The sequence below is a fragment of the Cryptococcus neoformans genome, chromosome 11, assembly GCF_000149245.1.
Source record: "Cryptococcus neoformans var. grubii H99 chromosome 11, complete sequence".
Classification (NCBI taxonomy): Eukaryota; Fungi; Basidiomycota; class Tremellomycetes; order Tremellales; family Cryptococcaceae; genus Cryptococcus; species Cryptococcus neoformans.
In genome coordinates this window covers 342,311-364,810 of record NC_026755.1, presented here as the reverse complement: position 1 = coordinate 364,810, position 22,500 = coordinate 342,311, and the positions used below count along the sequence as shown (strand labels likewise).

The window sequence follows — 22,500 nt, the reverse complement described above, 5'->3', positions numbered from 1 at the left end:
CCCATCATTCTGTCATCGTCGATGATCATTGGACGATTTCAGCACGAACCACCAGCAAACATCACTTACACGTGTCACAACTCACAACTCACACTTACCAATTACTTTAATCGTCCAGCTCTCAGGCTCATATTGGGAGACACAAAGATAGGAAAACGATCACCCACTTACGAGGTCGGATTAAATTGCTGCATGTATAAATTACAAACAACAGCTTTATACGGCCATGTTCATTGCTTATTGCATCTCACACGTCCGCGACCGACACAATCCAGTTTAACTTCTAACATACAATCTCCCTGCCCCGTTAATGGTAGCTCGCCAGTATTGCAGCTATTAAACGGGCTGCTTCTGTTGGGTCTCGTAGCCTCAATACTTCAGAATAATGTAAAGAGCGTGGATGATACCTATAAGAGAAGTGTCAACGCGTTGCTTGAACAATGCTTCTTTGGCACCCATCGACAACAAGCAACTGTGGCTGCAATATCTTTTGCAATCGTCACGGCATATCTCTCCCTGGCCTAGTGGCAAGAGAAAAGACATTCCCATCGTCCAAACAATGTCTGCAAGTCACATGACTTACCAGGAATGTAACCAAGGATGGTCAAAAGGATCTGCTTTACAGTCAGTATTTATAACAAAGGTAATCTTCCGCAACTCACGTTGATTAGGAAATCAGCATTGCATCCTCGCTCAAGGAATACACCAAGAGGCTAAGTAAATGTCAGTACCACGCCCACATTCGCTTCATATTCTGCAGAACTCACAGGCAAGATGATTGCCAAAATGATCTTGAAGATGTCTGAACAAGTGAAAGCCATTGTAAAAAAGCTGGTTGTTGGGTGTTACGTGTTCTTGAGAGTTGAAACGAGGTGTGAATGGTCAGAAGAAAGAGTTCCAAGACAAGATCAAGAAGGCGAAGCTTTTAAACGCGGCTGCCGCAAAGCCATGGTTGGCCCCAGAAGCTGTGATTTGTGACGCGGTTACGTCATTTCGAGGCGGCGCAGAAGCTGATGACATGGAGCTTATTTGCTGAGGTTGAGAGGTGGAGGTGTTGTCTGCGATCTGCGAGGAACGAATCTCCGGTTGTCTCAGTCTCTCGCTCCTGCTTACGTCGTGCTGCTTTGCCTTTCTCTTCTGGGACCTCCATGTTTATATCGTCAGGGGAAACGCGTAGGATGGCAGATATGGCAGGTGACCATTACAATAAGACTACACTTCTGCAGCTGCAGACTCTGCAAAGAAAGGCAAAGGGTGTAGCAGCAAGGAGGGAATGTCATTTAATTCGTTTCGTTCGTGAATGCGTGTCGTAAGAATCTGGACATGGTGGCAATTGCCAAAAGCATCTAATTTTAGCTTCTTTGTTGGTATGTTCATTGTAGTTTTGTATTTCCTCAGTTCTCTTTTTGCGCTGCTCAGTATGTTGTCAAATACTCTCGACAGGCCGGATGGTTTCGCTTTGCTTTTTTCCTCAAGTATCGCATCAGTGTAACCTCCACGTTGAAGAAAGATCAACGACTTTATTAGTTCGATCGGACATTTGGAGGAAAATGGAAGGTACGTTAGAGCTGACGGTTGACTGTTGTACACGCTTTGATGGGAGTAACAGTATTTTGGTCGGCTTGAAAGAGTTTCACTGCTCCGTCCCTTTTCGCAGAAAAAGAAAATGGATGAGCAAAAGTCGTTGTTGATGTAATACATAGACTATGGCCGGCGAGACATGATGAGGAAGATGCTCAAGACGGGAATATTGAGCAATTCGTAATATAGTAATCCAAATGCGTATCTTTTGACGATATGTACTCATGTGCTTCACCGACATAAGCCATCCACGGCACGACAGGGATCGTCCAGTGCATTGCACCCCAGCTACGTTTTGTCCCGTTCCACTATTATACACGGGGGCTAAACACGGCGATATTAATCGTTTAGCGGCAACCGGACCGCTGTTGACATAACCAAGATCCATCCGAGTAAGATGTGCATACAAACAGCTCTAATCTTCTTCACTCTCCACGTCCATATCCATGTCCATTTCTTCTTCGCCCTCCGCGTCATCATCACCGGCCTCCTTCCCGTCTTCTTCATCCTCCGTGTCAACATATTCTCGGCTCTTCTTTGATGGGCCTCCTTTATCTTTCCTTGCACGTTTTCTCTCCCGCTCACGTTCTTCTATCCTCCTTTCCGCTTCCTCCATCTCGTCAAGTGATTCCTCGTCATCCGTGAAGCCCTTTCTCTTCTTATTCTTGCCCTTGCCCTTCTTCTTCTTGGAAGGATAGTCGTCCTCGTCCGAATCAGAAACGATGAAACCATCATCGTCATCGTACTCAATCGATTCTCTCTCCGGTTTTCTTCTTGGCCTCCTCTCGTCCGCCGAGAATCCAACATCAGACTCACTGTCTGAGTAACCAATCTTCCTGGTCTTCTTGCCCTTGCCGAGGCCAGTTTTGCTAGAAGTTCTCCGTACTGTCGACTTGGCACCCTTGATTGCTTCTCTGTTTGGTGCGCTCTTCAGCAATAACGCCTGTAACGCTTCCTCGTCCTGAGTCTCTTCCAACATCTTCATTTTAGAGTGCTTGGTGTGCTGCTGTCCAACATGTTTCACAAGTTCGAGATATGTCTTGCTAGTCATACTTGTCGGTAATAAGCTCAATTGGCCCGCAATAGGTCGTTCAGTGACAAGAACTCGCTCAGCGGCAGCACCAACACAGAGGAAGGTAGTAGAGGAATTGGTGGCGGGTCTGTCGTCTCTCTTGGGAGCGGGTTTAGGATCTGAAGGTCGGGCAAGGGTAGCACCCTGGGATGGAGCAACATCATAAAAGTCGTCACCAAGCTGAAGAGTAACGGACCCATCGGACCATCGGAGCATTCGAGCATTACTTTGACGAACCTGTTACGAGTTAGCATGGTTTTCAGCTATGCCATGTAGACTTACGGGCTCGCCGTCAGGTCCAGTCACCCATCTCCATCGAATGGTATTCTTAACACCAATCATCATGCTCTTAGCAGCAATAGGATCGGTGGCTCCATCTATAGGTTCTTCTTCTTGTGTCGCGCGATACAAATCAGGATCAAAGGGTTTAGGATCGAGATTGACATAAGCTGGGAATTTCATTTGCCAGACCTATCAATCGTCAGCTGCATTTTTTATTGATTAAACAGTAACGCACCTTGCCGTCTGTCGCCGTCATATGGGGCCACTGAGGAATGGGCAATGTGACGACGTTCTGCCTTTGGGGTACTGCTTCGTCTTCTTCGACGTATTCTAAAGGATGTGGCGATCTTGAACCAGACGCAGATGTACCGGTTGAGCGCCTTCCTATTTGAACTTCATCCTCTTCAGCATCATCGCCGAACTAGTCGATATCAGTGACGTTACGGAAGTAGGTAATAGTTGACGAACCAAATCGCCAACGTCCTGCTCTTCATCGTCGGATTTATGAGATAATTGAGGCGAGGGTGACTTTTGAGGTGCTGGAGAGTTCCTCCTGCTTCCCTCCTCATCTCCAAACAGGTCAGCTGCTGATTCCGAATCTGACATTGTATGTATAGTTGATTATTGCTGCTGTATATGGCAGCCGCTGGTTATGAGGGTTCGGTTGTGGTTGTATCGCGTCTTGCGGAAAGTGCCACACGCGGGTATTCGGCGTTTTCCGGGCTTGAGCTCTTCCGTCTGGTGTTGGCCCCTGGGCGGCCGTCGTAGTATTCTCCATAACCTCTTACAATCTACAACAACCATACGCTCACCACTCACAATGGCCTCTCGATTCGCTATCAAGTCCCTTCGATCAGCGGGTGAGTGCACCTCCCATTACAACCAGAAGTCGCCCACAAGGCTCCAGAACAATTGCCGAGTAGAACCGACGTGTAGTCTTGGAGAGTGTTCGGCCGAGCATGAGGATTGCATGATGGTGAAAAATGATAGGAGCTGATTCATTTATGTGTCCAATAGCTATCAGGCCCGCGGTTGCCCCCCGTGCCGTGGTTGCTCAGAGGTGTGTAGAATGTTTGGACATCGAGTGGGACACGTATACTGATGTGTCGCCTGTTTAGTGCCCGATTCCTCGCGACTCGTCAGTCTAGAAATATTGGAGAAAATGCGTATGAATGGAGCTGATGAAGTGTCTCGCATGTAGAGCCCACCCCCGACGAGAAGGCTGCCTCCATCATCAACTCTGTCCCCAGCTCTTCTCTTTTCACCAAGACTGGAGGTGTTCTCCTTGGTACCGGTTTGACCGCTGCTGCCGTCTCATCTGAGCTCTACGTGAGTATTCGGCGATTGAAAGTGATAGATGGGACATTAGGGTGTCTGGAGATGAAAAAATGAGGGAATTTGGATAGCGAAATTGGGATGGAGGGATTAGGAAGAACCTTGGACTGACTACTACCGCGTAGGTTGCCAACGAGGAGACCGTCTTGCTCGTCGGTTTCCTTGTCATTGCTACCGTCATCGGCAAGTCTGTCTCTGCCCCTTACGCCGAGTGGGCCAAGGGCCAGATCGAAAAGGTCAAGTCCATCCTCAACTCTGCCCGTGAGGAGCACACCCGTGCCGTTACCGACCGAATCGACTCTGTCGGCCAGCTCAAGGAGGTCGTTCCCCTCACCGAGTCTCTCTACGCCGTTGCCAAGGAGACCAACCAGCTCGAGCACGAGAACTTTATCCTCGCTCAGGAGAATGCCGTTAAGGCCGAGCTCAAATCTGTCCTTGACTCTTGGGTCAGGTACGAGCAGCAGCAAAGGGAGGCCGAGCAGATTGCTCTTGTCAAGACTGTTCAAGCCAACGTCGAGGCTGAGCTTGCCAAGCCCGCTTTCAAGAAGCAGCTTTTGGAGGAGGCTTTGGCCCAGGTTGAACGTGAGTCTTTCGTGTCAGATACGCCTTGTATGTGGGTTGACAGAGTCTTGCAGAGATCGCCAAGAGCAAGGCTATCTAAATGGGTGGATAGTAGATGGAAGGAAGAGAAAAAAGGTGCTGCAAGTTGGCGGATGTTAGTAGACTTGCTCACACAAAATGAAATCCGTGGCTTTATTTTGGTCCGTCAGGAGCTAGTATGAGGACCGCCCGTCGTAAGAACATGTGCAACCAAAAGAATACAAACAGTGGCCAACCTTTTTTGCTTACAACGAAAGGTTTTGTTCCACAATTCAAGGCTGATCAACCTTTACTGCAATACAAATACATCGCGTTACTAATTGCTACACTTCTCAACTTGTCATTGTCTCTCTCTAATGCTTCAGTTGCTGCACACCAGTCCTAAATTCGTCCGCACCCTTGGAAGTGACCTCTGCTGGCCTTTCGCCTCCGGCTGTTGACCTCTGGGATGCGGCGGCTGGATCTCGTCCGGCAATCTGCTCTCCAATATTGTCGACGAAAGAGTTGATGTTGCCCCGAATGCCCTCGCCTGTGCCTGTAGGGAGCAATCAGTAAATTTCAACGGTCATGCATAAGCAGCGATCAAAACATTGAACACACATACCATGGAAGACTAAGCCGAAATTAGTAACTATTAAAACAAACACATGCCAAATTCTCATAAGAAGGGCTCACCATTCCATCCACCTTTGATTTTATCTCCAGCAGCTAGTATCATCGCATCAGAGAAACTATTACGCCAGTATCTGATTCTCGACTCACTCTGAGCAGCATTGGCACCTGCACTGCCATCTGCTTTGGAGCCGGCAACATAGGTATGACCCTTCTGGTCGACACCGGAAGTACCGGCAGAGTAGGCGTTTGTGTTGGATGCTGACATTTGGCTTGAGAATGAATGGACTGTTTGTTATGGGCAAAAAAGATGAAAATATTCGTTGGGTGTCAACTGAAGGAAGTGAAGCAGAAGCAGGAAGAAACGTATGATCTTTTTAATCTTTATATGAATATTCGAACAGTACGCACTTCTATTACCATATTTAAGAGAGGTGCGTCATCTGGCTGCTAGTGTGATACGAGTAAATGAACAGGAAGAGCCTTTTTGCGGTGCCACCGCTCGCCGCTCTTCTTCGTCGCACCACCCCCTTTACTTGTGCAGTGTGCAGTGGGCTCAAACGCCGGGTGGATGCCGCATCATCCGGGCTAAAAAGAAGCAAGAGAGCCAGGGACCTCAACAGCTGTTCCGCCACCTCCATCAGCACCATTTCCTCCGTCCATCGGCGGACGTCCTACACCATTCGTCCATAAGATGGCCCAAAAAGGGGCCTATGACGTCAGTTCACAACAAATAATGCAGCTCGTGATAGTCACGTTCACCATTCGTCGCTGTGCTCTCATTGAAACAGAGATCACGCACCTCTTATGCATCCATGAGCCACGCATCAAAGTATATGAGGAACATCTTTAATATTTAAAACAGCAATGGCGATCCCCCTTCCAGACACATCATCAATCCCTTCGCACGCTTTGGACGCCCTTCAAGAAGACGCCCTTCTACCGATATGTAAAACTTGTGGAACGCAGTATCCTTCTCCTCGTGATGATTGTTCGTCAATAATTCCATTTATAAGCTCTTCTGTCCTCCTCTGTCTACATTCAAACATCTAACAGAAAGTTCTTCAGGTCCGATATGCGAAGATCCCAGGCAATGGGTCCCAGCTAGCGGTCAGGCGTGGACATCGCTCGCCGATCTGGGATCAAAGTCCAAACACTCACTTTTGCCTGACAAGGAAGACGTTAGAATCTCCCATATTATCACTGAGCCAGCATTTGCCATTGGCCAAACACGTGAGCTTTGTCATCTTTCATACCAAAAGGCGAATCATTGATGAGAAGCTAGCGTTTTTGATAGAAACTGCAGGAGGATCATATATTTGGGAATGCTCAGCATTTCTTTCACTGGGACTCATCGGACATCTGTCGGAGCTTAAAAAACCTCTAAAGGCTATGGCAATTTCTCATCCTCATGTAGATAGCATTCCTGTCAAGAGTATCCGCTCGAGCGCTGATTGTGGTCTTCTAGTTCTTCTCCTCGTCTCTGACGTGGTCACGCGCCCTCAACATTCCACTCTATATCTGTGCCGCTGATAAGGAATGGTATAGTCGAATCGAAGACCTCAAGGACAGCGACGACGTGAGGTTCTGGTCAGGAGAAGTGGAACTCGGTCCAGGGGTCAAGCTTGTTCAGTGCGGGGGGTGAGCAGATTGCTTCTTCACGCTGATGGTAGTTGACAAATGGTGCTCTTCAAGGCATTTCCCCGGATCATGCGTTTTTTACTGGGACCGCCTCTCCGAACCCCCTCCTTCTTCTTCCGATCTCCCTACTAAACCAACTCCTGTATCCGGCATAATCTTTACTTCTGATACGCTCATGGTACAGCCTAATCAAACTCACTTTACCTTTGCATGGTCTATACCCAACATGATTCCCATGCGTCCTAAAGCTGTCCTGAGGATTAAGGAGAGTTTGAAGGGGATAGAGTACAGCCAGGCGACGAGTAGCTGGCCGGAAAGGTGGATTCGTGAAGACGCCAAAAAAGCGTTGAATGAGAGTGTTGTACGATATCTTGGGGCCGAAGGGTGGAGATTTGAAGGGGATAGCTTGATAGAGCTCGTCACCCAATAGTTCATCGTCTTTTTCTCCGATGTAAGCAAAGTAGGTCTTGGAATTGAGATCCTGCTTGGGATAAAATTGGGACGGTGAGTCGGTGTCAGCGTTGTCAGGTCGTGTGCCTATGTATCATTCGATTAATCAAGGTTATTGAGAAGGATGAATGCAATCGTTATGAATTTTGACTTGTCCTGCCTAACAGAGTCTTGAATAAGCAAGCATAGGTAGGGCGAGTCCAATCATATGCATGTTCTCTCTTTCTTTGCATTGGTCTTCTCTTTCTTCCATTATTCTACTGCTAGTCGAGACATAAGTATCAGGCTCACTAAAGAGAAAGAATTTGATTCCGCCGCTATCATGACGATCTGCTTGTCTGTTGTGCCGTCTGTCGTCCAGTGGCCACTCACAACAAACAGCAATCGCAAACTCTCCAATCCCCCTGCCCCATACGCACTCTACAATTCCCGAATCATACACATATTGCTTCAATCACAATGTCGGGCTGGATGTCCTACTTCACAGGTCGCAAAGACACTCGAGAATCAGCTCGAGATGCCATTGTCGGCCTGCGCCAACAGTTATTGATGCTCGAAAAGAAGGAAGAGTTTTTGCAGAAGAAGATCGAGGAGGAAATGAAGAAGGCGAAAGCTAATGCTACAGGCAATAAGAGATGTGAGTTTCGTTTGATTAATTTGAGCGACATCGCCGGGTTTGAGGATTTGGCCAGCAGGAGCGAGCGGAACATGGACAATGAAAACGCAAGGGGAAGGCGATTATTTGTGATTTGGAAGACAAGCGCTACACAGGGCCAAAGGATCTGGAGGCCTTAAGATTATGCTGCTGACGTTGTCTTTCGGCAGTGGCTATGGCGGCTCTTAGACAGAAGAAGGCACACGAGAACGAACTTGATAGGATCGCTGGCACAAGGTTGACCCTTGAGACTCAAGTGAGTGAAGATTAATTTCATGGGCCGGATCCAAAGTGACGTTTATTCCCTCTCGATAGGTGAACGCTATAGAGTCAGCGAATTTGAATGCGGAGACAATGGTGGCAATGAAGAAGGGTGCAGATGCTCTCAAGGGTATCCACAGCAATCTGTGCGTCTGTCGGGAATAATCAATGACTGTGAGACAGAACGCTTATGTTCATTACAGCACTGCCGAGGGTGTCGACGCTACAATGGACAAAATCAGGGAGCAAATGGACCTTACCAACGACATTTCCGATGCCATTTCCAACCCCGTGGGCATGGGTATTGTTCTAGACGAGGTAAGACAGTGGTATGCGTTTTCTGAATTACTGCTCATCTCACACGTGTCAGGATGATCTCAAAGAAGAACTGGATGCTCTCGAACAAGAACAGCTCGATGACCGGCTTGCGGGGGCAGATCGTGTCCCAAGTCACCTTCCTGCGTCCCCCGTTGGGCAAACGACGGGACGTAAGTCCTTCTTTTATTATTCACCCGGTAGTCTGGGAATCGCTGACTGTTATAACTTCGTAGGAGCTGCAGTGGAAGAAGATGAGGATGACGAAGAAGCCCAGCTTCGTAAACTCCAAGCCGAGCTTGCCATGTAAAGTCTCGTCTTCTATACGGACCATAGCCACCCCCTCCGCATCAATCCTCACGGCGCTTCTTGCATCCATGCTGCCCTATCCGTCTTCCCATCTTTCACGATGTTGTTTCCTTCCTGGTTTGAGTGGTCTTCTGGCTCTTCCATATAGAGCATGTAATAATATATCACGATTTGCACATGCCGCTGAAGTTGTCGCGAAATAAAGTCACATACCATATATAATTACAGTTACCTGGAGGGCGTTTACTCCCGGATTTGCATTGAGGAATATATAAAAGAATAAACTAATAACGGCCCCTTGACTCTAATACCTCTGTTGGCTCTACTCCGATCCTAGCTCTATTCTGAAATCTTCCAACGGAACCGTCACTGGGCGGTGGGGGCGTAAGCGGAAACAATGATTGCCTCCGAGTGGGCGTCAGTCCTCCCAGCCCCATCCCCAGCTGGCCGTTGCAGTGGTCAAGAATTTAGGCAATGCAATGATCTTCAGATCGAGCTTGGCCATATCCGTCTTGGTTGATTCTGGAATTATGGCGCATGGTACAAGTCGCTCAGCCTCGAGGGAACATTCCCTGTTGCAACTAGGATGGGCTAGCCAAGGATCATCGACATCCAGGCCATGAACCTCAAGAGCCGTCTCGCGACGAACCCAGGCATTTTCGACCGACTCTTCGGGGACGACAAACAAAATTTCCCCTCTGCGTGTCCGGTAAGGGTACTTGTGGCCTTGTATCACTACTCGCGCCCCACCGTGAGTTTTGAAGAACTTATCAAAGTCACATCCTCCCTGGTGACCAGCGCCGCCGCACATCCTGCACTGCAGGGCTTGTTTTGGCGCGAACAACGGATTGTTGCGCATCGCCCTCGCACGCTGCATGGCTGTCATCGAGACAGGGCTACTTAGCATGGGAGATGGTTCGTCAACGGCCGGGAGGTGCTGCGCGTTGGCACCCTCGAATAAATCGTCCAACCCAAAGGTGGGGGGACAAGGCGTGGTCGCGACCTTCAAGGAAAGCTGTCCCGTTTGAAATCTGGCAAGGAATCGGGGGCGATACCGTAAGTCGCCAATGTCTGGGTGCTGAGATCCAGATGAAGAGCCTCGAGCTCTTGCAAAAACCAAGGTTGGACCAAGACGGTGGTTTCGTCAATGGTAACTGGCACAGGTGTCATTGGAGGGTAAGTCATTTCGACATCGTCCGTCTGAGTTGCGAGAGCTGCGTCGGCGGGTGCAACAGGAGACTCCGGGGTAGCAGTGGTTGTGATATCAGACATAGAGGGCAGTACACCGGTGGCAATTCTCAGGTAAGGTATGAGGGTGCTCGGGGTGCCGGATTCTGATGGGCACCTTATATGCAGAATCGATTCTACCGAAAGACTGATGAGGTAGAGCAGTACCTACGCCCGTGATGATTTGCCTCAGGACAGCGGACGAGACCCCATATGTAGCGTCAAGGGTGGATTAGTCCCAAGCACGAGGACTCCCCCCGCTATCGGGATTATACCCTCCCGTAGGGATGGTGGTTATGTGGCGGAAAGGGTGTTGTAGGTGTAGTAGGCGGCAGTAGGCAGATGTAGTAGGCGGCAGTAGGCAGGTGTAGTAGGCTGGCATACACTAGTAGGTACCGGGGTATAAGTGTAGCTATGTAGGGTGAATAGCTATGTGAGGTCTGCCTAGCAGTACTGGGTGTAGCCTTCTGGCTTGCTATGGATAGTGCTCTATGAGCTAGCTATATGCTCCGCTCCTTCCTCGTTGTCTCTCTCTCTCTCGCTCTCTCTCTCTTCGCTCCTCCTTTTCCTTACGTAATACCCAACTCCTGTACCGAACGACCGGTAGCACTACACCGTCCATGCTACTCCTCCCTATAACTTTCTTTTCATCACATCTCTCAAGACTAATCGTTCCCAATCTATTACCAAAACCACCTATCATCCCTTTCGCACCCAGGGTATCCACCCCCACGACTTCAACATAGCCTAGCGACTCATATGTGGGCACAGCGAATGAACCGACCCGCTCTGGAAAGCTCGCTCGCCCATCCATACTCAAAAGCCTTTCAGTTCTTCTATCACGCATCGACACAATTCCATTGGTGCTTCCGCCTCCAGATGCCTGCCCTCGGATAACACAATCAACCTCGAATGTTCGCTGTTGAAGCTCTGACAAGTCAATGCTATCCACGACCAAGCCGGCTGTGTCCCATGGTGCGGTCATGTCTACGCTCCAAACCTGCCATTGCGCATCGTCAATGCCTTCCCGTCCTCTTCTAACACCTGCTAGCACGTCTCCATCGAGTATCGCCCAACCGCCATCGCTCGCGCCTTGAGCACTGATGCCCCCTAGAGAGGTTACTTCCATATCACCACTTGGTGAAACCAGGCCGCTACCTCCGCCTATGTTAGACAAGGCAGAGCGATCGTGTGGAGAGGATATTATTTTGAGAGAATCATCTTCTCTATGAAAGTTACTCGATCGGCGAGCAGAGCCGTGAGAGGACAGTGGAAATTCTCCATTCGAGACAGGAGAAAGTAGGGAGGTCGACTTATGAGGGGATGATCCAGGTGTAGGGCGTTGACGAAACGTAACAGGAGGGACAATAAGAGTATTGGGCTTACTACGCTGTGGCAAGTCCGAGCGATGCATGAGAGCAGGAACATCATCGGCAGACGACACCCGTCGTGTACAACGACAGAACGTGGGGATCGAAGTACGAGGCGCGATACGATCAATGGACACTTGGGACGAAGTTGACGAGACGACTGCGTAACCCTCCGCAGACTGAAGGCCACACCCTAAACACTTCATGCTTGAAGGCCTTACAAGTTGGAGCTTGCGCACACCTTCTACAGACGAACCTTGCGGCATCAATTCCAGCTGGCCGTGAGATTCATCATAGATCGTGATATTACCAGAGCGATGGCCAACAGCAAAGACGCCAGGCAACTCGGCGTTGAGGGGTGAAACGGCAGTAATACGGTCTTCGCCGGGGAGATCAGCAATAAGAGAGGACGATTCCCATCCGAAAGTAGATTTTCGCCAAATGTCAATGTCGTGTTGTCTAGCGATTAAGATGCTTAAGGAACCGCCAATATTTCTCATAAAGAGGACTCGACAAGAGGAATAGGCGCCCTTATCCTGTGCAGGAATGATCACCTTGGCGCCCACCTCGCTTATAGCCACAACGGTACCGTCTCCATATCCGACCATGACAGAAGTTGCCTTGCGCGCTTCATCCACCGTCGGCTCATTAGCCGTAAAAGGGTCATCGACACTAGGGGCAATTTCATCGAATGTTATCCCCAAAATCTTCGCGGTGAAAGTTTGCTCAGCCCTCCGAACTTGCAGAGGCACAATCGCACCCTCTCTGGGCACTTCCCATATCTGTAACACCGCCATGTTGGTACACACGGCAACATGCTGACCATCCTCGCTCACAGCGGCTGCAACAATAGCGTCTCCGCGATCTAGTCCAACCGTTGGCAGAGGCTCGCGAGTTCCGCTTCCAGGGGTATCTGAAAACCTCCATAGACATACGGAGTTATCAATGGCCACTGATATAGCAATGCGTCCGTCAGAGCTCGATGCGATGAGATCCACATCGGCTTCATGGCTGCACGGTAACATTCGGGCTCGGAGACAATTGGACAAACCGCTAGCATTCTTTGCCGACCCTCGGAAGTCAGACTCATCGTCATGCGCGTCGCCCGTCCTCCCTAGTCGGTTCCGTTGAGCGTCAAGGAGATCAGAATCTTTGAGCAAGTACAACAAAAGCGCATACAAGGCGCCAGCTGTAATTGCCTGTGGAAGAACCAACACCTTGAAGATGTAGAGAAGAGCTTTCAGCCGAGGGATAAGAAGGCGGCTAGCTGGAAGTGAGAGTTTGCGAATGTCCCCTGGTCGCATAGAATGCCCGACTTTGGGAAGTACAAGTATCGAAGCGGGCGGGACTATGACATGTGCGAACGGCCATCCTTCTGGGTTGAGGGCACGCCAAAGCTTTTCCGCAGATGACAACACGGAAATTGCTTCAGGAGTACTAATAAAGGGAGACGCCGTTGGAGTGGGGACACTGACAGAAGTAGATCGCGCAGTAGGTGTGTATCCGTAAAGACTCGCAGTGGTGTTGAGGGGTAAACGATGCCGTTCAGTTAACCAGTATAGAAGCCCTACAGTAAAAAGGAGCTATATCAAATGTCTCAATCAGCCATGTTTATTGCATAAACGGAGAAGCTTACTAGTAACAAACTTCCACTTTTAGTTGTCCTAGCCCTCAGCATATTTCGCCATAGGAATCCTTGATTTTCATTCTGAGCGTCCTTTTCTCCCTTAGATTCCACCGGAGAAACCATGCCGACCTTGTTAGACGCCAAAACATCGGCTAGCTCGAGTCTTTGAGCATCGATGGACAAGACCTATGACCCGATATTTAGCATCATCCTTATGTTTATGACTTATCTTGACTTACAGTCAAGAAGAATGTGTGAAGCATGAACCAATCGGTCACGATTACAACGGCCGCAAATAGGCAAAACTCTCTAACAGGCTGAAGGTTGACACAGAGCCAGACAACACTCAGGATACCAAGATCCGTTAAGGAAGTGAGTGCAATGGTAGTTCCAACTTTGCTCAGACCAAGCCCTATTCTTACGGGAACAGAATGAGTGAAGGGTATTGAGAATATGGCCTGCGTCTAAGTTGTGTCAATGGAATCTTTTGATGCATTGATGCAGGGAACAAGCACTCACGAGGGTCGACATGTTCTCCGCACCGACTACAACGATGACGAAGGGTAAGACGTATGTCGGCAAACTACTTTCGGCATGAGGTACACCCCACCCATTCCAACCTAGAAGGGCCAAGACACTGAAAGACATAACTGATGAACAGCACAGCTGCACGACTCCAGTAAAAGCAAGACCAAATCGGGAATGGGCTTTGGAAGCATTGGAGAGTTGAACGATAAGAGTGGTGAAAAGTATAATGTAAAGAACGATAATTATCGGGGGAGGCGATGACGAAAAGATTTTAGAACGGTCAGATGAAATCGCACCAGTTAAGTTTGTTTGATGAGAAAGAGGGGATGAAGCGTACTATGTCGAAAATTAGCTTGGCTATAACAGTTCGAGAGGAGAAGTGCTTTACAGAGACAAACCACTCGCCAATTTGGTCACCGACTCTCGGTCCTTTAGCCTCCACAAATACTTCTCCTTCTACTTCTTTCGCAACATCCAACATGGCGCTCTGCCACCGTTGTTCAAATGCGGAAGTCGAATTTTGTGGCACATGGAACAACGCTGCAAAAGTGTGATAGATGTTGCCTGCGTGGGGGGACCGTCCTAAAGGTAGGCCATCCGGCGAGACCGACACTCCATGGTCGAAATGAGCGAGACCGGACATTGATATTGGTATCGCAGACTCTAAAGCGTCTGGAGAAGGCGTCAGGACATAGCAGGGCGGGGGCTCTGAGTCAACACCGTCCTCTCTGGCAGAAATCGATGATCTGAGCTGACGGACACATCTCTGGCTGCTAGAAGGAACTTGTCTTTCCCAATTTTCGGCCACATTTTGTACCAGTTCCAAGAGATGATGATCTCTCTCTTCCCACTTCCGCTCGCCATCCTCAATTTGTCGATCGAGGACGTCCTCAACGTCTGCCCATCCAATCCGCATAACCCAAACCTCATCATTTTGCCCTTCCCCTATTTCTGTTGCGCCAGGTATGGCCCTTGTTGCCGTCCATCCCTCATCTTCCCGTCCCCGAGTACCGCTGCCCCACCAACCAGCCCACGTCAAACGGGGTAGTAAAGGCGGAGGTGAGGGGAAAAGACATCCTAAAGTAGAGAAAGATAGCGGATGATCTGTATTTGTACGATATGACGATGCGGCATCATTGTCCAAAGGTGGCCAGTGAGTGTTCTGAGCGGCATGTGGGCTCGGTGGAGGAAATCTTTTCGGGAGATAGAGCGCCAGGGAAGGGTAAAACAAATTAGTCATGACAAGACAGTCAATGAGAAGTGTTCGTATCTTATACAAGTCAGCATGGCATCGCACATATATCCTTCTGTTCACCCACTTGATTTCTCGCACAATGCTCGCCAAACTTGCGGAAAGCCTCCGTAACCAACCCTTTCCTCCATCTGAGCTTTTTCGACTTGCTGGCGACCCTTCGTTTCCGCGGCGCAGATCTTAGCAACGGTCGGCAATCACTAGGTAAAGGGTTGGAATGATATTGTAACCCATTGTCCAGTCTGTGTCTTGCTCTCGGATTGGCAGAGCCAATATGGGCGGTTGATGAAGACGCGATTGCGTTTGGCGTTTCCGAAGATACGAACGACATTGCTCAAGTGGAGAATAAGTTGACGTAGACTGATGGAATATGTTTTCAAAGGTAAGCCATCGTTGACTGTGTTGCCTAACAGTTGAGGACGGATTATTGTGCTTTCCTTCTCTTCGTCCTTCCTTCCTACTTGCTTCTTGGCTTCTCGCACGATATTCCTCCCGTTGGATTCGCGCTTCTCGGCTTCGCCTTTCGCATACCGTCCGGCGTCGTCGTCGCCGCTTTTGAATCACGCGGGGTTATTAATTATTATTATTAAGTTTAATCACTCGGACGCCGCCTGGGAATTTAATTATGCACCCATTTTAGAGTCGATGATATTGGGTGATGGTGGAGGTCGGCACGACCGATATGAGTTTAAATGTATTAGTCCTACGTACGTAACAACATCGATATGTCGAACGAATAGAGCAATACACCATCACATCCAACGAACATTAGGGAGACCATTTCAGTAAAGTTTCAAGGGAAGCGAACAGCCCGTATTCCAGCTTGAACGTCAACTATCATTCTGTAACCTATGGCTAGCCCACGCTAGTTATTTCTTGAAAGCTTACGGGGTGCCCAACCAATCCTCTTGTCACTCAGTAACTTACTGACTCCCATCCATATGCCTCCTCCTCCTAGTAAGTAAATTCGCAAGGTATTAAATGGGATCGCAATGAATGTTTACTGTACAAAATAGGCCCAGAGACGTCAAAGCCACCGAAGTTCCGTACAAGGTCTTCGACTATAGTAGGAACTGGACCTCTTCCTCCTGGAAGCGTACAAGCAGGTCCGCCGGCCATTGACGTCGCGGCATCTTCTTTTCGAGCGACGGCCAATCCGCAAACATCTGCCGCCACGGAAGCATTGTCGAGCTTGGCCGGAAGCATTAGAAGGCCTAAGTTTCGAGAGACAAGTGCGGACCATAAGCAAACAACATCATGGCCAAGTCCACCTCAACCAGTCATCATTTCCATGCCTTCCGCTCCTGCCGTACCTACAAAAGGTAGCATGGAAGGGGGGGTGCTGGATCTGTCGCTCTTAAACAAAGACAGAGATAGTGTTGCCTTGCTTCTGTACACCTACAAACCTATGCTCAACAATACGGGTGCGACTGCCAACCCTGCCCATCCCTCACCCTTGCCATCCGCTGCTGCCTCTCCTAATGCTCCTTCGTCCCAAGTCATTATCAACTACGCCGCCTTGCCATGGGATGTTCAGCCAGGAGACTATCTTGAAATCCGTCAAATAAACCGAACACAACCTAAAGTTCCCACTGCTTCTACACGTATTCAGGGAATGGAGGGCGAAAGGCCAAAAAAGGTCAAAAGGCCCCCGGCTCTAGAAGATGTAAAGACTGGCAAGGGAAGAGAAGGCTATGTTTTCAGACTTGGGGAAGATAATCCTACAGCAAATATACATCAAATACAGGTACCTGACTCGGTCGCGACTGCCTTTGGTTTTCAAAACAGATTAGAGGTGGAAGTCCGGAGAGTGAGTCCTCACCTCGGTCAATCTGTTAGCAATCTGTCTAACGGGATTTAGATCCATGACAAGGAGTCTGCCCACGCGGACTATATCGAGTTTTACTTTTCCCAGTATCTTGGTCGAGCCGACATGTGGCGTCTTGGTATGTCCCTTGAGGGCACTACCCTGCATGTAGGCGAAAAGGTTTCTCTTGCTGGAGGAGCTGTTCGAGCCGAGGTTAATTTTATCATTCGTGATGAGAAATCCAAGGATGGAATCGCCAAACCCAAGAGATACTCCAGCGGCATTGTTACGGCCAAGACGAAGACCATTTTTAGAAGTAAGAGTGCGCAAGTGTATTTATTTATCCAGCTTTGTGAGGAGACCTGGCAGTTTGATGAAGATGGAGAGAGGTACGTCGAGAAAGTGGTTCATGGTGAGTCTTTTCCCTGTTTTGTACAGAACAAATCGACTGAGATGATGCCAGGTTACCTACCAGAGCTTTTTGCCCGTTGGGCTGACAAAGGTACCTCTCATGTTGTGACCATCGTATTTTTTGCGCGCATCTTTTACCGAGATGATGAGGTCGAGTACCTTCGCAAACATGACATGGTTGATATGCTGAGCCAAGACTACTCTGGCCAATGGTATAAAGATTTTTTCAAGGTCGCTGTCGACCTTGAGCGGCGAAACGATTGGATGAGCTCTCTACCTGAGATCAAGAGGCAGTTGGAACGAAGCGAAAGGGAGATACTTCTCGATTATCACCTAGGACTGCTGAAAGCCAAAGGTGCTGCTGAAGAAGAAATAAAAATTGTCGGCAAATGGTGTTTCGCCTACCAAGGTAATGTCCTCGAAGCCATCAATCTCGCTCTCAATCCTTTCGACGAGCACTATGTCGATCGTGATCTATCTCGTACCGGTCTGTCTATTACAGTCGTGACCCCAGGTACTGGCCATTTTGCGGTCGACAAGAATCTCCTACGTTTGACAACCGAAAGGATGGTCGACCACGGTATGAGCATCGACTTTGTTTGCCTTACCAAGATGCCACTACATAGTGTACCGCTTTTCAGCTACGTGTCGCATAGGCCCAAAGGACCTGTCCTGCACGAAGATGGAATAGGTGCAAAGACTAAACCCGTCGTTCCGGATTTGCTGTACTTCGACGCTGATTTGTCACAAATCAAGGACACCGAGCTTGCCGACTGTTACTGTAAGTTCTCCATGTTTGGCGTTCAAAATTTACTGATGAGTTTTAGCTCTGCCATCGTGGGTCAGTACGTCTTTCTATGCCGTAACACATGACAAGCCTTTCCGTGAAGACCGGTTTGTCGCTCGCTGCAAGATGTACGATATCCAGATGCTCGGTATCCTAGACCATAACCTTACCACTGTCACGGTTCCCCTTCTCAATGTCGACGACACACCCATGCCTCGTCGGCCGCTTACAGTCGATGATAGAAAAGCCATCAGGGACTCGTTTGATCAATCCATCTTTGATGGAATTTCTGATCTAGCCAAGATAGGATCTTCGCCTCTTGACTCGGCGCCGGCAAGTGTCACGGCTAGCTATCAGTCTGCCAGATTATTGGCCGAAAAAGCCAAAGAAAGGACCAGCTCTATGTCATTGTCGAAACCAAAAGGATCGGACATCGCCAACTCATCCCGATTATCACCGATTAAGGCAACGAGTGAACCTGATGATATTGATTTCGGCAAAAAAACGACACCCAGAAGTCCTTCTCCAGATCCATCGTCATTGTCATTGAGAAGGAGCTCAAGAAGGTCGTTATCGCCGAACAAAATGGCTCAACTCGTTCATACATCTGCCGTTGCGAACGGGTTAAACAAAGACTCGCCATCTTTACTTAAAGGTAGTCGCCCCGGATCCCCTACCGCTATGGCACGTTCCATTTCACCCGTTCCGCCTCTTCCTCCAACAAGAGAACATGACGATTCACCCTTGTCTCCTGTTGACTCTTTGCCTCTTTCTGCTTCTGTCGAGCGAAGTTCATCTCCCTCTCGAAGGTCAATAAGGTCAAATATGACCGACCGTGAACACCCAGGCTCCGGGGCGTCAACACCAAAGGGCACACCTGCAAAGAGCCTCAGAAATCAGCATAGTAAAGGTTTTATACCAAGCTGGGTACTCAACAGTTTCAAGCCACTGCTGACAACCTCCAAACCAAGTTCTGCAGTACCGGCAATGGAAAATGTGGCAAGAACAGATGTTGCAACTGGTGATGACAACAGACCCAGTTCACCTTCTCCTTCTGTTGGATCACTTAAGGGAAGACCATCGAAAGGAGGACCTAACCCGAAGCCAATCATCACACCCAGTACCCCTTCTCCTTCTCGCGGCCAAAGGCCGCTTCCCAAACCTGCGAAGATTATCCAGACACAGTCTCAGACCCAAGCGCAAGGTACACAACCTTTACCCATTGCAGCTCCCCCAGCTTCTCGTTTGCCCACGCAGAGTGAAGAAGATGCCATTTCGCGATCTCTCCGCAATAAGGGACATGGTTTATCACGCTCCCACGAAGACTCTTCTCTTCGTGCCCAAAGCAACGCCCTTGTTGAATCTTCTCGACACTTTACCATCAATCCTTGTAAGCCTTCGGCTGAAACTATCGACCGCGTTCGCGACGCCGGCGGTCGTCGATGGCGGTTCGTCCTCCCAAAGTTGACACAACAGCACATTGTTCAGTGGCCTAGCCTGATTGCCCCGGCGTGCCTGCCGTTGACTACAGATTTTTTGCCTGATCAAAAGCAGAGTGATGAGCTGTACACGACGGGAACGTATACTGTACAATGCTATCTGGAAGATGACCAGTTTTTGATCAGAAATGATGCGGCGGAGACGAATTTGGCGCTGGCAATGATGAGAGAGATGGTGTCGCAGAGACTTTCACGTAGGTTCGCTTTTGATTATTTAGATGATACATTGACAGCTGTGCGGCAGAGAACTTCCAGGTCATCGTTCAACCGCACGAATTGACCGAGCCAGAAAAGCCTCGACCAATGCCCATTCATCTCGAAAAGGACGCTGACATCGGGGTAGAATTAGTTTCAGGAGGCGCTTCTGAGGTACTCAAGAAAGGACAGGGAGCAATCTGGCTCTCATGGGCTAACCATATTCATCGGCTCTTGTTTCACCCAACAAAGCCCGAAATCGTAGTGCATTGGATGACGCGAAAGATTACACACCAAACTGAATCGGTACATTGGAAAGGACTTGTGTGGCCGAGTGGGATGAAGGGTTATCAGAAATCTTTCGCTACGTTTGCATACCCTGTGAGCGTAACGGTTCGTTGCTACGACAGTGCTAATTGAAGAACGGCAGGATGTTTCGATGAAAATTAATTATAATCACCTCGATCATCTCATCAACGGCGAACGTATCGACTTTGGACCACTTCGTTACTGGCGAACCCGCTTCATCCTCATTCCATCGGGACGTGAACCTGTCACTTTCCCTGGTCTCATGCCCAAGAACGAAAACCTCGGATCTAATGATCTTTTGTGGCTGGGAGCGCAAAAGGTGATGGAGACCCTCAATCGGTACTTGCTTAAACGACCCGAAGGCACGCCTCAACAAAGGTCCCTCAAGATTGTCGCCACCACATTTGATCCCTCGACATGTGTATTGGACGAAGAGTTGATGATGGACTTGGCCAGACAAATACATGGTGACTCGTCCGGGGATAAGAAGAAAAAACTCGAGGGTATGACCTTGGCGAACGTGGCCGAACTGATGTGCCAACCGGACAATGGTCTAGTGATTAGGACACGCTGGTGGGAATGTAAGTTTGTTTCAACTTTGTAAATGGCAATTATTGATATGCCACAGCGAGACAACATGTATCGTCTTTCAATGGTTTTGAACTGAGAGAGTGGCTACAAAATACTTTTGAGGATGTTACTAGCAGAGAGAAAGCACAAGAATGGGCGGCCGAGTTGACCAACAAGGGGTTGATTGGTGCGTGGACCATCTTGTCTGGCATACTCTTCTAACGGCTACGCAGAACATGTAACCAAGTCACATGGTTTCCTAGACTACTGGCATTTATACTATCGACTTCGAGAACCCTACAACCACATGTACAGTCACTTGGCCAAGAGAGAAGGCAAGAACAAATCGTGGTTCTCGACAAGTTCCAAAGGATCTCGTGCAGCGCCTCCGAGCTTGACAAGCTCACAAGCATCCTCTTCTACCGTTGTCGCCGCTGCCGTCGCCGATCCCAGTCAGGCTACAGCTGATCTCAATATCTCCCAGTCTGGAAAGGACTCTGTTGTCGGCGAGCAAGATCAGTCCTCACTGGCTAAGATCTACTTGAAAGTACATAAAGGCGAGCCTAAACAGGGCGGGAAAAAGAGAAAGATTATGATGACTCAGAAAAGAGTGTTGGATCTTGATCCCAGCCGAAAGAGTGACAGAGCAGAGGTGGCCATCCTGCACGCCGATGTTGTTCACAACGCGAGGAATGCGTGAGTGTCGATCGTTTGCATCCGATCCTTGGCTGACGATATTTTAGTTTTCACTTTGAGCTTAATTGGCTGGGTGTCACTGCTGCTCTTTTGGAGGAATTGCGTCAAAAACTTTCCGCCCAATCGGAACGCTATGGCCTTCGCTTTGTCGAGACGCCAGTTGAGCAGATTGCAGATATTCCCAAAAAGTGTGCTTATCGTATGCCCATCCCTATCCGCCTTGCACTTGCGCCTCCAGTAATCCCCGACCTTCATACTCGACTGGTCGCGGTTGCTCACGGCACCGGCCAAGCCGAAAATTACTTTGAATACTCAATCCTTACCAGAAAGTTTGGCTTCATTCTCGATGTCGAAGCTACAGATCGATACCCAGACAACATCGAAGTCGTATACTCATACCGCAAAGCTGGCGTCAAATACACTTACTCACAATTCTGTCACAAGACAGGGTTAGCTTTAGTTCAGTGTGTTGGTGGCGAGGCGGGGTTCTTATGGAGTGACAATCGATTGGTGGTTTCAGCTCCTACCAGGAAGGGAGTGGGAAACAGAGTCGACGAAGCGCGAGCTCTAAGAAAGGAGTTAGAAGACTTCTGCTCAGATGCAGAGCAATTGAGCAAGTTTTACGAGGAAGTGCTACCTCCGCCCCCTAGCACGGGAGAGAGCACGCCCGAGGAAGGGCAAGAGGAATTTGAGGCCAAGGTTGATGAAGAGGATGAACAACCTGTCCCACAGGAGAAGACAGAACTTTAGATGGTAGATCCTGTTGTTGTATAATCATGCATGCCCAAATGATCCCATATATGCGATCATCTACTCTCCTCGGACGATGCCCTCCTACGTCTGGGCGGGCTTCTAGATGGTGATCTGGAAGCCGAAGAAGACGTGCTTCTTGACTCGTCGTCATCCGAGTCTTTTCGCTTTCGACGAGGAGAAGCAGAGCGACGACGCAGGGAAGAGCTCGACGAAGATGAAGAATATCGGCGTCGTCGACGGGTCCGGGATCGCGAACTATCTGAGCTCGAGCTGGAATCTGAGCTAGAGCTGGAATCTGAGTCGGAAGCTGAGTCGGATTGGGAAGAGGAACTACACCATGATTTATAAGCATTGGT

At 49.1% G+C, this 22,500-nt stretch overlaps 11 protein-coding genes and 1 non-coding gene; 5 read left to right on the top strand and 7 right to left on the bottom strand.

Annotated features, from left to right (window-relative positions):
- CNAG_01588 (plasma membrane proteolipid 3) overlaps positions 1-1,259 on the bottom strand; it is a 1,425-nt gene extending 166 nt beyond the window's left edge. The window contains exons 1-4 of the mRNA XM_012197233.1: positions 768-1,259; positions 663-713; positions 584-614; positions 1-407 (exon numbers count right to left, since the gene is read on the bottom strand). The exon at positions 1-407 is cut by the window's left edge and continues 166 nt beyond it. Coding sequence (XP_012052623.1) covers positions 370-407; positions 584-614; positions 663-713; positions 768-821 — 174 coding nt within the window. The 5' untranslated portion in view covers positions 822-1,259 and the 3' untranslated portion in view covers positions 1-369.
- Positions 1,192-1,821, top strand: CNAG_12974. Its single transcript, XR_001046225.1, has 2 exons — positions 1,192-1,557; positions 1,610-1,821. It is a non-coding gene; the product is annotated as a hypothetical RNA (non-coding RNA).
- Positions 1,822-1,951: 130 nt separating this feature from the next.
- On the bottom strand, positions 1,952-3,592 carry CNAG_01587 (RNA polymerase-associated protein LEO1). XM_012197232.1 has 4 exons: positions 3,404-3,592; positions 3,171-3,356; positions 2,936-3,124; positions 1,952-2,890 (listed from the first exon to the last, which is right to left on the bottom strand). Exons 1-4 carry the CDS (start codon positions 3,539-3,541, stop codon positions 1,997-1,999), a joined length of 1,407 nt encoding a protein of 468 aa, XP_012052622.1. The 5' UTR covers positions 3,542-3,592; the 3' UTR covers positions 1,952-1,996.
- A 116-nt stretch (positions 3,593-3,708) lies between these two features.
- Positions 3,709-5,249, top strand: CNAG_01586 (F-type H -transporting ATPase subunit B). XM_012197231.1 has 6 exons: positions 3,709-3,795; positions 3,953-3,995; positions 4,054-4,073; positions 4,137-4,264; positions 4,396-4,852; positions 4,906-5,249. Exons 1-6 carry the CDS (start codon positions 3,756-3,758, stop codon positions 4,929-4,931), a joined length of 714 nt encoding a protein of 237 aa, XP_012052621.1. The 5' UTR covers positions 3,709-3,755; the 3' UTR covers positions 4,932-5,249.
- Positions 5,152-6,087, bottom strand: CNAG_01585 (hypothetical protein). XM_012197230.1 has 4 exons: positions 5,633-6,087; positions 5,546-5,578; positions 5,475-5,483; positions 5,152-5,405 (listed from the first exon to the last, which is right to left on the bottom strand). The coding sequence occupies exons 1-4, from the start codon at positions 5,748-5,750 to the stop codon at positions 5,224-5,226; spliced, it is 342 nt and encodes a 113-aa protein (XP_012052620.1). The 5' UTR covers positions 5,751-6,087; the 3' UTR covers positions 5,152-5,223.
- CNAG_01584 (hydrolase) lies at positions 5,920-7,791 on the top strand. XM_012196988.1 has 5 exons: positions 5,920-6,473; positions 6,551-6,715; positions 6,768-6,895; positions 6,951-7,123; positions 7,178-7,791. The coding sequence occupies exons 1-5, from the start codon at positions 6,350-6,352 to the stop codon at positions 7,551-7,553; spliced, it is 966 nt and encodes a 321-aa protein (XP_012052378.1). The 5' UTR covers positions 5,920-6,349; the 3' UTR covers positions 7,554-7,791.
- Positions 7,792-7,835: 44 nt separating this feature from the next.
- Positions 7,836-9,288, top strand: CNAG_01583 (vacuolar-sorting protein SNF7). XM_012197229.1 has 6 exons: positions 7,836-8,210; positions 8,399-8,484; positions 8,544-8,635; positions 8,693-8,807; positions 8,860-8,977; positions 9,041-9,288. Exons 1-6 carry the CDS (start codon positions 8,033-8,035, stop codon positions 9,112-9,114), a joined length of 663 nt encoding a protein of 220 aa, XP_012052619.1. The 5' UTR covers positions 7,836-8,032; the 3' UTR covers positions 9,115-9,288.
- Positions 9,289-9,494: 206 nt separating this feature from the next.
- On the bottom strand, positions 9,495-9,990 carry CNAG_01582 (hypothetical protein; the record flags this gene model as incomplete). The annotated part of the gene is made up of 1 exon (XM_012197228.1): positions 9,495-9,990. One exon carries the CDS (start codon positions 9,988-9,990, stop codon positions 9,532-9,534), a length of 459 nt encoding a protein of 152 aa, XP_012052618.1. The 3' UTR covers positions 9,495-9,531.
- Positions 9,991-10,118: 128 nt separating this feature from the next.
- On the bottom strand, positions 10,119-10,385 carry CNAG_01581 (hypothetical protein; the record flags this gene model as incomplete). The annotated part of the gene is made up of 1 exon (XM_012197227.1): positions 10,119-10,385. One exon carries the CDS (start codon positions 10,383-10,385, stop codon positions 10,119-10,121), a length of 267 nt encoding a protein of 88 aa, XP_012052617.1.
- Positions 10,386-10,836: 451 nt separating this feature from the next.
- Positions 10,837-15,611, bottom strand: CNAG_01580 (hypothetical protein; the record flags this gene model as incomplete). The annotated part of the gene is made up of 6 exons (XM_012197226.1): positions 15,185-15,611; positions 14,254-15,135; positions 13,857-14,201; positions 13,577-13,801; positions 13,347-13,523; positions 10,837-13,293 (listed from the first exon to the last, which is right to left on the bottom strand). Exons 1-6 carry the CDS (start codon positions 15,446-15,448, stop codon positions 10,837-10,839), a joined length of 4,350 nt encoding a protein of 1,449 aa, XP_012052616.1. The 5' UTR covers positions 15,449-15,611.
- A 208-nt stretch (positions 15,612-15,819) lies between these two features.
- CNAG_01579 (vacuolar membrane-associated protein IML1) lies at positions 15,820-22,487 on the top strand. XM_012196987.1 has 10 exons: positions 15,820-16,074; positions 16,134-16,927; positions 16,979-17,336; positions 17,388-18,116; positions 18,163-19,815; positions 19,866-20,197; positions 20,247-20,706; positions 20,754-20,882; positions 20,929-21,391; positions 21,439-22,487. The coding sequence occupies exons 1-10, from the start codon at positions 16,059-16,061 to the stop codon at positions 22,139-22,141; spliced, it is 5,637 nt and encodes a 1,878-aa protein (XP_012052377.1). The 5' UTR covers positions 15,820-16,058; the 3' UTR covers positions 22,142-22,487.
- Positions 20,972-22,500, bottom strand: part of CNAG_01578 (hypothetical protein) — a 2,007-nt gene continuing 478 nt past the window's right edge. The window contains exon 3 of the mRNA XM_012197225.1: positions 20,972-22,474. Within this exon, the coding sequence (XP_012052615.1) occupies positions 22,198-22,474 (277 nt within the window). The 3' untranslated portion in view covers positions 20,972-22,197.

Bases quoted from the DNA above. Each gene is read 5' to 3' on its own strand.
- CNAG_01587 (XM_012197232.1), bottom strand. From the start codon at position 3,541: ATGTCAGATTCGGAATCAGCAGCTGACCTGTTTGGAGATGAGGAGGGA. The intron at 3,125-3,170 runs GTGCGTTACTGT...GACGATTGATAG, and splicing joins TGACGGCGACAGACGGCAAG to GTCTGGCAAATGAAATTCCC. The intron at 2,891-2,935 runs GTAAGTCTACAT...AACTCGTAACAG, and splicing joins CTGGACCTGACGGCGAGCCC to GTTCGTCAAAGTAATGCTCG.
- CNAG_01586 (XM_012197231.1), top strand. From the start codon at position 3,756: ATGGCCTCTCGATTCGCTATCAAGTCCCTTCGATCAGCGG. The intron at 4,265-4,395 runs GTGAGTATTCGG...ACTACCGCGTAG, and splicing joins CCGTCTCATCTGAGCTCTAC to GTTGCCAACGAGGAGACCGT. The intron at 4,853-4,905 runs GTGAGTCTTTCG...AGAGTCTTGCAG, and splicing joins GGCTTTGGCCCAGGTTGAAC to AGATCGCCAAGAGCAAGGCT.
- CNAG_01585 (XM_012197230.1), bottom strand. From the start codon at position 5,750: ATGTCAGCATCCAACACAAACGCCTACTCTGCCGGTACTTCCGGTGTC. The intron at 5,579-5,632 runs GTGAGTCGAGAA...CGATGATACTAG, and splicing joins AGGTGCCAATGCTGCTCAGA to CTGCTGGAGATAAAATCAAA.
- CNAG_01584 (XM_012196988.1), top strand. From the start codon at position 6,350: ATGGCGATCCCCCTTCCAGACACATCATCAATCCCTTCGCACGCTTTG. The intron at 6,716-6,767 runs GTGAGCTTTGTC...ATGAGAAGCTAG, and splicing joins ATTTGCCATTGGCCAAACAC to CGTTTTTGATAGAAACTGCA. The intron at 6,896-6,950 runs GTAGATAGCATT...GTGGTCTTCTAG, and splicing joins TGGCAATTTCTCATCCTCAT to TTCTTCTCCTCGTCTCTGAC.
- CNAG_01583 (XM_012197229.1), top strand. From the start codon at position 8,033: ATGTCGGGCTGGATGTCCTACTTCACAGGTCGCAAAGACACTCGAGAA. The intron at 8,211-8,398 runs GTGAGTTTCGTT...GTCTTTCGGCAG, and splicing joins TGCTACAGGCAATAAGAGAT to TGGCTATGGCGGCTCTTAGA. The intron at 8,636-8,692 runs GTGCGTCTGTCG...TGTTCATTACAG, and splicing joins AAGGGTATCCACAGCAATCT to CACTGCCGAGGGTGTCGACG.
- CNAG_01579 (XM_012196987.1), top strand. The intron at 19,816-19,865 runs GTAGGTTCGCTT...GCTGTGCGGCAG, and splicing joins GGTGTCGCAGAGACTTTCAC to AGAACTTCCAGGTCATCGTT. The intron at 20,198-20,246 runs GTGAGCGTAACG...GAAGAACGGCAG, and splicing joins TCGCTACGTTTGCATACCCT to GATGTTTCGATGAAAATTAA.